The sequence below is a fragment of the Crotalus tigris genome, unplaced genomic scaffold (assembly GCF_016545835.1).
Source record: "Crotalus tigris isolate CLP2741 ecotype Arizona unplaced genomic scaffold, ASM1654583v1 scf7180000020129.766959, whole genome shotgun sequence".
NCBI classification, from domain to species: Eukaryota; Metazoa; Chordata; class Lepidosauria; order Squamata; family Viperidae; genus Crotalus; species Crotalus tigris.
The window spans coordinates 611284-626567 of NW_024097870.1; the positions used below are offsets into that span (position 1 = coordinate 611284).

At 39.5% G+C, this 15284-nt stretch overlaps 1 protein-coding gene across 5 annotated transcripts in view; it reads left to right on the forward strand.

The window, feature by feature from the left end:
- FBXW7 (F-box and WD repeat domain containing 7) overlaps nucleotides 1-15002 on the forward strand; it is a 133336-nt gene extending 118334 nt beyond the window's left edge. For all 5 annotated transcript variants that reach the window (XM_039365577.1, XM_039365575.1, XM_039365574.1 and 2 more), the window contains 4 exons: nucleotides 91-272; nucleotides 1740-1965; nucleotides 11287-11497; nucleotides 13178-15002. In XM_039365577.1, the coding sequence (XP_039221511.1) occupies nucleotides 91-272; nucleotides 1740-1965; nucleotides 11287-11497; nucleotides 13178-13446 (888 nt within the window). In that variant the 3' untranslated portion in view covers nucleotides 13447-15002. The remainder of the gene's footprint in view (nucleotides 1-90; nucleotides 273-1739; nucleotides 1966-11286; nucleotides 11498-13177) is intronic.
- The last annotated feature ends 282 nt before the right edge of the window (nucleotides 15003-15284 follow it).

Below are 15284 nucleotides of genomic sequence, written 5' to 3' on the forward strand. Positions count from 1 at the left end.
AATATTACTATGTGCAATAATAATATACTACTTCATTTGTCTTTTGTTGACTTTGTCTAAATAATAACCAGATTAATTGTCTATTTTCAGTGTTTAAGAACACTTGTTGGACATACAGGTGGAGTCTGGTCTTCACAGATGAGGGACAATATAATCATCAGTGGATCTACAGATCGGACCCTCAAAGTGTGGAATGCAGAGACTGGAGAATGTATACATACATTATATGGGCATACCTCAACTGTGCGTTGCATGCATCTCCATGAAAAAAGGTAAGCATTTATCTTGCATACTTTGTTTGAAATGTAACAAACATAATCTGATATTTAAGTATTATTTTTAATGTACTGTATAAAACTTTGTTGTACTGAAGTTTTATATTTAATAGAAAAATATTAGATAACTTGTAAATATAAATAAACTACTATGCATTATACATTTTATTCTTTCATTTATGTACAAATGCAGGAAAATCAAAAACAAAAAGTTTCCTAAGAAAAAGGAGGATGCAAAAAATACAAAAAGATGAGATAGAATACCGCTCAATTTAATTATTCAATATAAAGCCTCTTCCTGCTGTTTTCTTTTATTCTACTGTAATATCTATTTGTATTAAGTACTGTAAATGCCGGCGTATAAGACGACTTCCGCGAGTGCTGAAATCGGCGCCAAAGACCGGGGTCGTCTTATATGCCGAGTCGTCTTATACGCCGGAAATACTGGTAGTTTCCGGCGTATAAGACGACGTTCTAGGAATGCAGCCCGGCTATAAAGACGGGGGTCGTCTTATACGCAGGGTCGCCTAATATGCCGGCATATATGGTACTTTGCACATTTGCTTGCAAAGAAGGTAGACAGTTATAGTTTCTAAGTCAAGATATTAAAATATAAGGCAGATCAATATACAAAAGCAGCTACTTTCAGTTCATTATTAAAAGGTATGATGCATGCAGGTAGTTTAAACCTGGGATCATGATCAATATGAATATTTTGTAATCAGGTGTTCCAATAAAGTAAAATAGTGTGATATTAAATAGAAGAAAAATACAGGTAGTCCTCGACTTAGAACTAATTTTTTAATGACTATTCAAAGTTTCAACAATACTGAAAAAGTGACTTATGACTGTTTTTCACACTTATGACTTTTGTAGCATCCCCATGGTCACATGATCAACATTGAGATGCTTGGCAGCTTGCTCATATTTATGATTATTGCAGTGTCCGAGGGGCCTTTTGATCATCTTTTGTGACTTTCTGACAAGCAAAGTCAGTGGGGAAGCCAGTTTCACTTAACAACTATGTTACTAATTTAACAACTACAGTAATTCACTTAACAACTGTGGCAAGAAAAGTCATAAAATGGGGCAAAACTCACTTAACAATTGTCTTGCTTAGCACCTAAATTTTGGGCTCAATTGTGGTCATAAGTCGAGAACTACCAGTATAAAGATTTTTAGAGGACACATTTTAAGAGTCTTAATCTGAGTCTTTATATTTTAATTTGTTACTAAATTCCATATCTCCTGATGAAGACAATTTATTTCTGAAATCCCAGAACTTACTGCAAATATATATATTTTTTTCAGCCTAAAAATTAGTTTAATATTTCAGTTAAATAGTTTTTATCATCCTATCTATAAGTTGGGTTGATTTAAATGTGTGCTTAAACAAACCGCCTGCTTAATCTGGACTAAATACTGCTAAAACAGCCACATTATTTTTATTTTTCCACTTCCTAGAGTTGTCAGTGGGTCTCGAGATGCCACCCTGAGAGTTTGGGACATAGAAACAGGCCAGTGTTTACATGTTCTGATGGGTCATGTAGCTGCAGTCCGATGTGTACAGTATGATGGCAGGAGGGTTGTTAGTGGAGCTTATGATTTCATGGTCAAAGTTTGGGATCCAGAAACTGAAACCTGTCTACACACCTTGCAAGGGCATACTAATAGAGTCTATTCATTACAGGTAAGCGTTTTGTACTAAGTGCCTTCAGTATTCAACAAGAGTAATTAACTGGTGCCTAATATTTGCTGAGCAACCAGTACAGTATTGGCAACTAATGAGATCAAATCATTTAGTCTCTACATTCTGTATTTTCCTTTTTCTTCCTTTCCCTATTCATCTAATCTTTTGTGTTACATTATGACATTAAAAATCAGAGCATAGCCATTTGTCTTTGAATTCAGGCCAGATCATCTGACTACACATCCGTATATTTGAGATGAGTTTCTTAAATTTAGCTCAAAGAGCTAAATTTAATGCATATCTTTTAAAATTGAATAATTTGATTTATGCAATTAATAATAACCATTGAGAATGAATAGGGATGTTTATTATGTATTATTATGGTGTTCTCTTGTGTTACAGAAAGATCTGTAAATATTTTTTCTAATAAGTTACTAACAAATTGAGTAAAAGATTTTAGAGGGACTGTGCAGGTTTTAAATATAGCTTCTAAATGGAAAAAATGAATAGTACTTTTAATTGGATGGGTTATTAAAACTGTTAATGACAATAAATGTCTATTTACATTTAAAGCATTTCTTAGAGTGTCAAAGATATTTTCGTCATTACAAGAAATAAATTATAAGAACCATGTAATAGTGGAACTTGTGTTTACAGAAAGTGCTTTGCAAAACAGTTACATTAAAGTTATAACAGTTTTACTTTAATTGTCTTCTTTTTCGTGCACACACTTAAACATATAATTTCTTGTAAAATAGAAAGTTTATTGATTTGTTTGCTTCATTTAATCAAATTTAACTGTTTTAAACTGAGATGAATTTTTAAACCAATTTAATAGAAGAGATTCTTGCATATTTCATTTATTGGATTCATGTCTACTGTACATGGTACAAAAAGCAGCAAAGCATGAAATTATTTTAACAGTGGTTAATTTTTTGTTATTTTTCAATTGTATTGTGAAGATTAGAGAATCTGATCTATAGTTTTTGAAGTCACATTTTTTAACAATTAAACTTTTGTCATAGCATGCTGTCCATAACCACTATTTCAGGCTTCATTGAAAGCCAGTTTAATAATAGAACATAATCAGCATTTCTACATATATTGTAGAGAGTTTTCTAATATTGTAAAGACTAGCAAAATTATTATCATGCAAGCTTCTTTGGACCACAAGTAGCTTTATCAGAATAACTTCTTAGATAGGGATGTATCTGTATACCCGTGTGTGTGCGCGCGCGTGCGCATATTTGCACATCCATCTGTGGAACGTGAGGTTTGAGAGTGAAATATAGAACATGTTGTCAATGACTGTAATATTGACTGTAATATCACAAAATAGTTATTAGATATGACGCTGGCATTATTATGCTGAGCTAATTAACATGTACAAATCTGTACTGTCTAATTTATAAGAAAACTCTGAATCTCTTAATGAAGTATAGTTTAGATGTTTGGGAGTGAAATCTTGTTTGCTTGCTTAAGGCTACCCAGGGATGTCAGGGATGGGTTGTCCTAAGGAGAAGAAGACTGACTATGCTTTTCTTTGCTGTGAACATTTCAGTGCTAGATTTGAATCTGGCTATTCTTTTGCATAGACATGGATCAATTTATACAGTGCAAAGCATAATAGAGGTTGCTTACAAAGAATGGTAGGTGTATCATTAGTAAATGAAGAGGTGTACAACTGTTGGTACAAGTAACTACCATATTAGATTCTGTAACAATTACTAGATTCTGTCTAATAGAGATCAGATATAAAGTCCACTACATGATGACAGTGTACCTTGCGGGGTTTGAAACAACTTTTGATCTTACTTATTATGGATGAAAGGATTTGATAATAAAATAAACATGTTTTTCATTTATAATACAGATTAGAATCGCATATTCATTGTCAGATATAGCTTTTGATAACTATAAGCATCTTAAAAGAAATGAGGTTGTTTTCTTTTTCTCTTTTTGATATGTTTTAGAAGTGACAAATTCATGCTATAAAGGATATTTGCTATGACTGTATGTGTTCGCATTTATCACATGTCTGGTAAATTGCTTGGTCCAGGTTAATTGCTTGTTTTAAATTAAGGAAAGAGGCCAGTAGAATAATAAAACATGTGAAATATGCTAGCACTAGGACAATTCCAAAAGGGGCAAGCCACCTGGCATTCTGTCATACACATTCATGCAGACATGCACATTAATTCATACATGTCAGGGTTAGGCACTCATGGTCTACAAGCAATGCACAATTTCCATTCTCTAGCAGGATGGCTGTAGAATCCACCGGATGGGTTATTACAGCCTTCCTGCTCAGCAGACTAGGTCAGAACTTGGCCACGCCCCTCCTTTGGGTGTGACTCCCAGTTTTGACTTAGTCTTGAGCTCCGCAGCAGCAATTTTGTGAGGCTCCATAGGTAGATTAAGTTAGAAAGCAAAGTTTTTCTGTAATTCGATCTCTTTGAGCAAATTGGACATACTTTAATTGGCATCGTTCAAATTCTTGGCAAACTGGGAAGGTAGCCGGCGCCGGGCCTTTTGGCTGCGAGACTCTGTCTCCTACCAGCTTTATCCGCTCGGATTTCAAGCCTCCTTCTTTCGGATCGCTCGGGCTCTGGCTTCGAGCCTCGGAGCTCTTATATTCAAACTCCCTTCGTGTCGGGCGGTTTTCGGAGCGCTACCGACACCAACAGCAGCTGCAGGTCACGCAGCTCAGGCGCGGAGAGCTTTTTCCGGCTGTTGAACCCGTTCTGGGGAGTTAGCACGGATAACATCACTCCAGCCTCGGAGGAACCGCGGAATCAGCAAGTGAGCTATCGCGTCCTCCTGACTATAGCTTTAATACCACTCAATTGGCTTTTTCGCTCCATTCTCATTCCCAAGCCATTCCCCCGGGGGGGAGACTCCAGAAAGGGGGCGTGGCCACCATTTTGGACACGTGTTTTCACTGGCGGTCGCCATTTTGAGGGCTCTCAAACAACGGGTGCCATTTTGAGTGTATCTTAGCAAAGCCACCAGTTTGGGTGGGCCTAATCGCACGAGGTTTCCCTGTCCTTCCATTAAGCGAAGGGACATTCATCTTGCCTACAGCAAGGCTCTCTGACACCCCTGGGGTCTGGATCAGCAGCCCCTGATTTTGGGGGGGAGGGAATATAAGCTCAGTCTGGCAACAATTTACTGAGCTGGCTTCTTCTATCAGCATATCTGTGTGATTTCTACACCAACAATACTGAATACCGGGTGAGGGAGCAAGAGGGAAGAACCCTTTATTTTCCAACTGCTCTAGTAGGGTGCCATTTGTCACCGGCCTGACAGGTGTTCCGGTGAAACGCCTGACTGTCCGGCCATTGCGTTGTACAGAGTGAGGATTGTGATCTTTCCATCTCTGTCACTTGGTCTGCGTGCTTGGATTTCCCCCCCACCTCCAGGTATTTCCTACTCGGTATATCTGGTTCGCAATGGCAGACAGCATCTCGCATTCAGCTCCATAGGGCTCCAGAATGCCTCCCCCACAACAACAAAAGCACAGATCCTCTGAATCGGGGGGGGGGAGCCAAAACAAAGCATATTTCCCAGAAGGAGTCCTCTAAAACAGCTGAGCAAGAGGCCTTGAGGAGACATTTGGCATTGGAAAAACAATTCTCTAGAGCCCAAAGGCTTAGATCCAATGAGGCTGAGACTGTTTCCCCCGCCCCATTGGAGGTCCCTATGCCTGAGCCCACTTTTGTTCCTTCTCAGGAAATTCTAAGGTCTTGGTCTCCTCAGGGGGAAACTGAGCAGGTTGGTTCCCCTCGCTCTTCATCATCAGCATCATCACGAGACCATATTCCGGCTGTGGCTGGCCCTAGTGGCAGATCTCAGGAGGATATATGGTCTGCTCAATTTCAGCCCTTCATGCAAAATGCATTCACTCAGTTTATGTCCTCGAAGGGACAACTGACCTTCCAACCTCCATCTCAAAAAGGGCATAGCCACTGTTTCCGCTACAGATGTTGCAGAGACCTCCTCACAGCTGGGAGAGGCGGAGTCGGTGGACCTAGACATAGCTGACATGCCATTGTCGGACGATGAGGAGGCTGCTCCTGAGCAGACCTCAACTTCAGGCCTCTTTGATCCTTCTCTCTTTAAATCTCTCTTAATCAAGGCAATTACCACTGTTAATCTCACTTCTGTACAGGAGGAGAAACCTTCTATCAGTCAGGAAGCTAATCCTCTGTTCGCAATGAAGGTAGCAAAGGACAAGTATATTCCTTGCCCAGAAGTTTTTCGCACCTCCGTGGAAAATCAATGGTCCTCGCTGGCAGCTCCACCTGCTCCTAACAGTGTAGAAAAGAAACTGTTTAACGTTTCTCCTTCATTTGCCTCAGTTTTGGAGGTACCCACTGTTGATAGTCCTCTGATCTCATTGTTTTCTACATCTACTATTCCAGGGGACATGGCAGAGGCCCTGAAAGCGGAAGACAAGAAATTTGAGCTCTCTCTCCGTCGGGCACACCTGGCCTCGGCCTGGGCGGCCAAGGCGGCAACTTCCTCCTTCTTCGCCAGAGCTTATATCATGTGGCTTCGCGAGCTACAAGCCAGCGTCCCTCCAGATCAGGTTAGAACACATCAAACTCTGACCAAACTAGTGGCCGCGTCACAATACATGGCTGACGCTTCCTTACATTCAACTAAATATTCTGCAAGATCTATAGCAGCCATGGTTGCCTCTCGTAGGCCCCTATGGCTGAAAGATTGGAAAACAGACTTGAAGGCTAAATGGTGCCTGGCCACGTCCAAATACAGCGGGACACTCCTGTTTGGATCTATCTTGGATCCACACGTTAGTGAAGGCAAGGACAAATGCAAGATCCTAATCCATCCTTCTAAAAAACTGGACAAGAGACCTCCACAAGAGTTCCGTAAACAAAGTTTCCGTCCCAGCGGTTCCTGGGAGTGGAGACAGCCCTTTCGACCAGGGCAATCCTGGGAATGGTCAAGAGGCTCGCGATCCTTCTACTCCAGACAGGATAGTTCCCAGGATCGCCAAAATACTGGAGCCAGAGGCCAATTCCAGTCCAAGCGTCCCTTCAGGGGATCGGGAGGCCGTCCTTATAGGCGGTCCAAGTGACACCAGGGAGGACTCTCCCATTGGGGGTCAGCGGGAAAGGTTCAGCGACGTCTGGGAACTGACCACCTCTGACGCCTGGGTATTAGAGATCATCAAGTACGGTCTCACCCTAGAGTTCTATTTTCCCCCACCAGACCGCTTCATCAGGTGTCCACTCTCCCGGAACACTACCAAGGCAAACTTGGTAGCCTCGGCCATTTCGCATCTGGTAACAATTCAAGCCATAGAACCAGTACCAAGGGACCAGGAAGGAACGGGGTTTTACTCCATTCGTGGTTCCAAAGGCCTCAGGAGGGTGGAGGGCGATACTGGATCTAAAGGGACTGAATTATTTCAAGGTTCAAGATGCAGTCCCTAAGGTCCATATTGGCCAGCATCAGGAAGGGAGACTTCCTCTCTTCATTAGACCTCATGGAGGCGTATCTACATATTCCCATTCACCCGCAATATCGCAGGTTTTTCAGGTTTTGCTACGCGCACCGGCATTACCAGTACAGGGCCCTTCCCTTCGGTCTATCCTCAGCCCCAAGGGTCTTCACAAAGATATTAGCAGTCATAGCAGCCAGTTGGGGAGCTCACCTGGGGACCCATCTGGCCCAGGGACAGTGGTCTCGCTTGGACCTTGCCCACAATATCAATTGGTTCGAACTCCGGGCCATACACCTAGCGCTTCTTCAATTCTCTCCTCTAGTAAAGGGGAAGCATGTCCTCGTCCTGACCGACAACGTGGCAGCAAAGGCCCACGTCAACAAAGAAGGAGGGATCCGGTCCTGGGAACTGATGCGAGAAGCATCGGCCCTGGGTCTTTGGGCGGAGTCAAATTTGGGTTCCATCAGGGCGGAACATATTTCAGGGAAGGCAAATCGTCAAGCAGACTCTCTGAGCAGAGCCAAGGTGGACCATGCGGAATGGCAACTGGATCTGTCTCTGTTCGAGGAGATCTCACTGAGGTTCGGGTGACTGCATCTGGACGTATTTGCCACCCCGACAAACACACAGCTCCCCAGGTTCTTCTCCAGGTTTCCGACAAGGGGAAGGGAGGGAACGGATGCTCTTCGATGTCGGTGGTCGGCGCAGCTCCTGTACGCCTTCCCACCACTTCCTCTGATACCGGCGACCATACGCAAGCTGATCCTGGAAGGAGCAGAGGTAGTCTTGATTGCTCCACATTGGCCACAGTGTCCGTGGTTTGCCGACCTTGTGGATCTCTCAATATCACCCCTGTGGAAGATCCCTCTGGACCAAGTAGTCCTCAGCCAGGGCAACCTTCTACATCCCGACCCGCAGTGGCTACAACTAGCCGCTTGGCACTTGAGCGGGAAGGTTTAGCCAGGCAGTCTTATTCGTCCGGGGTGATCTCGATGATACAAGCATCGAGACGCCTTTCGACAAACAGGATCTATGACGCCACATGGAGGGGATTCTGCAAGTGGTGTTTTATACATAAGTTAGCACCACTCTCGGTCACTATTCCAAATATCCTCGATTATTTGTTGGAAGGTTTGAATAAGGGTTTGTTATTCAGTACTATCCGAAGGCAACTAGCGGCCCTTTCAACGGTCCTTTCCTGCGACAATTCTGGTCCCTTGTCGCAACATCCAGCAATCAGTGCCTTTCTAAAGGGAGCGGTCAACACCAGACCTCCCGTCATACATCGGTATCCTTCTTGGGACTTAACCAAGGTGCTGCAGGCTTTGACATCGTCTCCGTTTGAACCTCTCACTTCATGTTTTCTCCACTTCTTGTCTTTAAAGGTAGCGTTTCTAGTGGCTATTACCTCGGCTAGATGGATCTCGGAATTAGCCGCGCTGTCAGTCAGGGAGGATCTATGCATCTTCTTTGAGGACAGGGTGGTCCTTAGACTGGACCCCTCATTCATTCCAAAGGTTAACACTATCTTTCACAGATCTGAGGAGCTAATCCTTCCCAATTTCTGTCCCAATCCCACGCACAGGTTGGAACGTCAATAGCATAAGTTAGATGTACGCAGGGCTCTGCGTTACTATGTGAAGCGTACTTCATCCTTTCATAAGTCGGAGGCCCTATTTGTATCTTTCCAACCTTTGGCCATGGGGAAGAAGGTTTCTTCTTCAACCATAGGTAGGTGAATTAGGGCTTGTATAACTTGAGCCTATTCTTCTCAGTCAATCCCCGTTCCTTCGCACGTTACGGCTCACTCAACACGCAGCACTGCCTTGTCGGCCGCATGGTCCACGCAGGCTTCGGTGGAGGAGATTTGCAGAGCTGCAACATGGTCTTCTCCTTCGGCGTGTGTCAGACATTACCGTGTAGATGCCTTTGTGGCGGCTGATGCTGCGTTTGGCAGGCGTGTACTTCAACAGGTTTCTTCTCAAGGTTCAAGAGCCTAGACTCTCCCGAGGGGACATGAGGGCTTTGGTATGTCCCATCCGGTGGATTCTACAGCCATCCTGCTGGAGAAGGGGCGTTGTCTTACCTGAACGCCTTTTCTCAGCAGGATGATGTAGAATCCACACCCTCCCGCGCAGATAGTCTAGGCAGGTGTATAACAAATGGAGCCATTACGTTGAATTCGTCAGAGCTGCTTCGCCTTGTCAAAACTGGGAGTCACACCCAAAGGAGGGGCGTGGCCAAAGTTCTGACCTAGTCTGCTGAGCAGGAAGGCTGTAATAACCCATCCGGTGGATTCTACATCATCCTGCTGAGAAAAGGTGTTCAGGTAAGACAACGCCCCTTTTCCAACTTCCAGTTCTCTTATCATACTGTTGAAATGGTTAATTTTGGTATGTGTCTCACCCATCTCCTTTTGCAGTGGAGACTAAAGTAAGGGGTTATAATTCTTCTCATTAACTAATAGAAAACTTTTTCAAAAGTTACCCAGAGTTGATAACGTATAGAGAGGAAAGGAATAAACTATTGTGCAATAGTGAAACATTTGAACTTTTTAAAAACAAGCTTTATAAATGTGTAAGATTCTTTGGTTATAGAATAATAAATGTGTAAATCCAGCTTTTGGGAAGGACAAAAATCTTTTTAATTTGGTTTTATAGTATGTATTTAAATCTGTTTATTTGCAAATGTACTTCTTAATATTAAAGGAACAATCTTAAAATTATTAAGCAATCTTCAAATTATTAGGCATTCTTGTCATAATAAAATTTAACATTTTATATTTTTATTGATTGAGTGGATTGCATCCAGACTGTCAGGTTTAAACTAATCCTTGGAAATCACTGGGATACGCTAGTCATGACCAAATTTTCTTGATGCTTTTAGCCAGACTACTAAAAGGCTGACATAGTGTGTATCTAAGGATGTTTTCTCTGACAGGGAACTTTCTAAATAAAAGTACACCTTGTTAAAATTTCTCTATTGCAATATGACTTAGCAATTTAGTGAAAAAGGTATATTTTTAAGAAAAAGGCCATTCCATCCATTTGTCCATTAGGAATATAGAATATTTGTTATAAATAAAACATGTAGCCAGAATGGCTTCAAAAATATTTATGTTCAAATTCTAACTTTATAATAGAGAATTTTAAATTGTGTTGACTTTTAATTCAGCTAATCATCGTCATTTTTAGTTAAATATAGTTGAGAATATGGTCTGTTTTATCATTAGTAACCCATATCTACTAGCTTTCTTTTATAAAAAGGGCAAATGCTTCCAATTTGAATGCTTTTTGAAATCTAAATATGACATAGGAATGAAAGAAAATATGCATTAATGTGGCCTATATTGTAGTATGCCTTTCCAACATAGAATTATAGGTGAGCAGGAATGGTTTTCAGCCTGTTAGTAGATATTAGAAAATAAATCTTGCACCTTGTTTAAATCATATTAAACTTAAATATATGGGAATAATTTTCACCATGATAACATTGTTCCAGGTTTCACTTCCTCCTATAAATAATGGAGGCACATATGCTCTGAACTTTATTTTTATGATGAAAAGTTACTCCATGTCACAAAATTGACTTCTTGTTCCAAATGAGTAGGAAGTAGTTTCCTGAAGCAAAGTACTTATCCTTAGCAAAAAAAATTGATAATTTTGGTAACTTTGGGATGGCATACATTCTCTTTAATATGTATTGAACTTGGTAATATCAGACTATTCACAGATTGTATCAACTTATTCTGAAGAGATAAAACTGTGAATTGAATTAGGCAACTAAGAATAATCACAATTTGGGGAAAATATAAATATGTTGATATATGTAAACTTCTTTTCTCATAGTTTGATGGTATCCATGTGGTGAGTGGATCTCTTGACACTTCAATCCGAGTTTGGGATGTGGAAACAGGAAATTGCATTCACACATTAACAGGTCACCAGTCATTAACAAGCGGAATGGAACTCAAAGACAACATTCTTGTGTCTGGGAATGCAGATTCCACGGTCAAAATCTGGGATATCAAAACAGGACAGTGTTTACAGACATTACAAGGTAAAATTTCACAGCCACATGTAACTCATAAAGTGTTTCAATACTAATCTATATACATGTACATATGAAATGGTCTAGAAATAGACCAGATTGCTTAAGGTATTTTAATGCTTCATTGTTAAATCAGCGATATGGATTTTGAGGTTTGAGATATTTTTCTTCAAATAGTCAAAACAATCCAAGGATTTTGTTTAATGCTTTCAAAGCTTTTATAAGGGTATATGTTTCATGGAAGGAAAAATCTTATCGCATAATTTGGAAAGCAAGGTTAAACAAACTGTGAATATTTATATAAGAATTCCTACCACAGAATTATATAGTAGTTTTAGGTCTGCCAACCTGACCCTTGGCTATTTGTATGCCTCTGAAATTGAACATTCATTAAAAAAATTTAAGCAGATTTTGGGAACAGGAAAAAACAGAAAAATTGCTGGCCTCTCAACTAAAATGACTGATATCTATACTAAAGCATTCTGTGAGGAAAATAATCTGAGATAACATATTTCAATTTTTTTGAATTTTTATACTTCCCCCTCATAAATAAAATCTGCAGGAACTGAATTTTTAAATAATAGAATAAAATTTCCAAGGAAAGTATATTTGGTGGCTTAGCACAATTTTAATGCTGCAGCAACAATTAAATACAATTAATTATATTCAGTCTGATGTTAGTTTCTTATAGAATAAGACCAAAACAAAACCTATACAATATTTTTTCCAAATAATTTTATTAAAGCTTTGAATAAATGAGTTAAAGATAATAGAAGCTGGGGGGGGGAGAATTACAGGAAAAATAAATGTATAAAGAAATTGTTTTCCTCCCCTAAGAAAACAACTTCTGCTTTGTGGCAAATGTAAACAATTCTCTAATCTCCTTACCTTCTCTTAGCTAATATAAAACTCTTCATTCTATTACCCGTTTCTTAATAGCAAATCAGATAAGTAACATCTTCAATTCAGCTATCAGCAAAAATATCCATTCAGATATCCATTTTAACATTAATTAACATATATAAAACTGAACATTCCGCAACTCACCTCTTAATTATAACAAAATCCATTTAAAAGTCATGAAATTATCCCAACTATCATGCTATAAACAAAATAAAAAACAAGCTTAACTTACAAAAAGGAACCATTACCCCTTTACAAAAGATAAATTCTAGTGCACGCTACTCCAAATAACATCTTATCTTCAAATATACATTCATATATCCCCTCTATTAACAGATCGTCATTTCACCAGTCTAATATAATCCCAGTATCCTAATACAGAGAAAAATCTAAAGATAAATGTATCAGCAATAAATAAATTTTGCCTTTTTTGAAACAAAGATCTTCAAATGTCCTTATTTTAACCAAAGAAAATAGTTAAATGTAAAACCAGTGCAAGTACTATAAAATTAGTACCACATAAATTATAATTTAATAAATTCTCTGATGGCATTCCACGCTGGAGGTCATTAGCGGACTAGGAGAAAGAATTCACCCCCACCTGGGTTTTAGCTGATTTAATCTCCTTCCCTCAGCTAAGAAACAGACAGACCCCCCCCCAAGTCAGATATGACAGGAAACCTTTACCTTTATAGAGAAATACGGTATAATGTTTGCGGGGCTAGTTTAGTAGACCCTCATGTTACTTTTTTTGCTAATTTAATTTTGAATTATTATTTGCTTTAGGTCCCAACAAGCATCAGAGTGCTGTGACCTGTTTACAGTTCAACAAGAACTTTGTAATTACCAGCTCAGATGATGGGACTGTAAAACTGTGGGACTTAAAAACGGGTGAATTTATCCGAAATCTAGTTACATTGGAAAGTGGAGGAAGTGGAGGTGTTGTATGGCGGATCAGAGCCTCCAACACAAAGCTAGTGTGTGCAGTTGGAAGCCGGAATGGGACTGAGGAAACCAAGCTGCTGGTATTGGACTTCGATGTGGATATAAAGTGAAGCTTGAAAAAATTATTTTGTCCAGAAATGCAAATGATGTTCTTGTCCTTTCTCCCCCCCCCCTCTACAAAAAGGAAAAAAAAAACCCTTGTCCTTGGTGATGCAGGATGTTGGCTTGGGGCAACAGATCCTAAAGACCTACAGGCTACAAAAGAGAAGACACAAAATCGAAAACTGTAACTGACAAAAGAGGCATTTGCTTTTCTCTTTACATCAAAGACTTCACCTTGGAAAGGGCCAGCTTTGCAAAATGTGACTTTCTGTATCAAGCCAGGTGCAATTTTTTCTTTTCTGTTTTCCTCTCAATGCTCACTGAGCTTTGTTGAGATGTAGAAGTTGTTACAATTCTTGTTAATCCTGTTCTTTTACTCTACCTTATTCTAGAAAGGAGATTCATATCTCCATTATCAGTTATTGTCTTTCAAACACGACAGCATCTGGGAAAGCAGAGTCCTTTGTGTATGGAAAAGCTAAACTTACTGTGAATTGTTTTGTACAGTTTTACAGCTTTTTTTTTTTTTTTGCCAACCATTGCCAATGTCAATCACAGTATTAGTCTTCATTGATCTCTTTTACTCTTGCCTCCATCTACGTTCTTCAATGCATAAGTTACTCTGAGGTGGCAAATTGTCCTGGATTTGAAGATTTCTCAGATGGATTTAATATATGATGCTGGTGCTAGAAGTAGGTCTTCAATTATGGGATTGTTGTCCCAGCCCTGTACTGTATTCCCAGTGGCCAAACTTATTTATGCTGCTAAATGAAAGGAAAAAAAAATATTTTTATTTTTTTTCTGCTGTGACGTTTTAGTCCCAGACTGAATTCCAAATTTGCTCTAGTTTGGTTACAGAGAAGAGACTTTTTTGCCACTGAAACTTGAGCCAACTGTGCCTCTAAGAGGCTGTGAATGGAAAAGTTTCAGACAATGTAGAGTGAAGTTTGCTTGCAAGTAAAGAGAGTGTGTGCAACGCTTATTTTTTTTCTTTTTTTTCTTTTTTTCTGGGCAAAAATTAAAATACATTCCTTAGAACAAAGCTCTTGCAGCCTGTTCTGTGGGGAAGTTTCTTTGTGAGGGCTGTGGTGAATGGAATAAACAGACACGAAACTGACAATATATTTTAAAAATATTCAAAAGTGAAAACAAAATTGCTAGTCGGTTGTAGTGTTTTACAAAATTTGAGAATAGCTGTTACAGTTGGGTGAGTAACTGACAAAGCAAAAATGCTTCAGTTTTTCTGTTAAAGTTGTCATATAAAAAAAGAATGCAATTGTCAAATTGATTTGCCTCATTCTCCAAGAGCCACAACTCAAGTTGAACTGTGAAAGTGGTTTAACACTGTATCCTAGCTGATCTTTTTCCCCCTCCTTTTTTGGTTTATTTATAGTCTGTTTCTTTTAAAGAAATCAGATTTCAGTTTGTTAATTTTAGATATGTAACAACCTGACAGGATGGAGGAAAAACCTTTAAAGGGATTGTGTCTATGATTTGATTCACTTAGAAATTTTATTTTCTTATAAATTAAGTGCAATAAAATGTGTTTTTTTCATGTTAAAAAGTCTACTAATGATTTAATACTGCAATATCCCCAAATATGGATTGAATGTAGCTTTACGAAAGCATTTATCCACCTGTGTGATAAGATAAACATACAAATTTTGAATTGACTTTTCAGATTTCCAGCAAAATCCTACTTTCCCTGGTTGTAAGAATCTATTGAAAAACATTTTTGATTCCATGTTTTGAAGGAATTGTAGCAACAGCTCGATTTTATAAATATAAGCAGCCTACAGCAAGTAAAAGTAAATGAGGTATTGAATATGTTCCTGCAAGAACTACA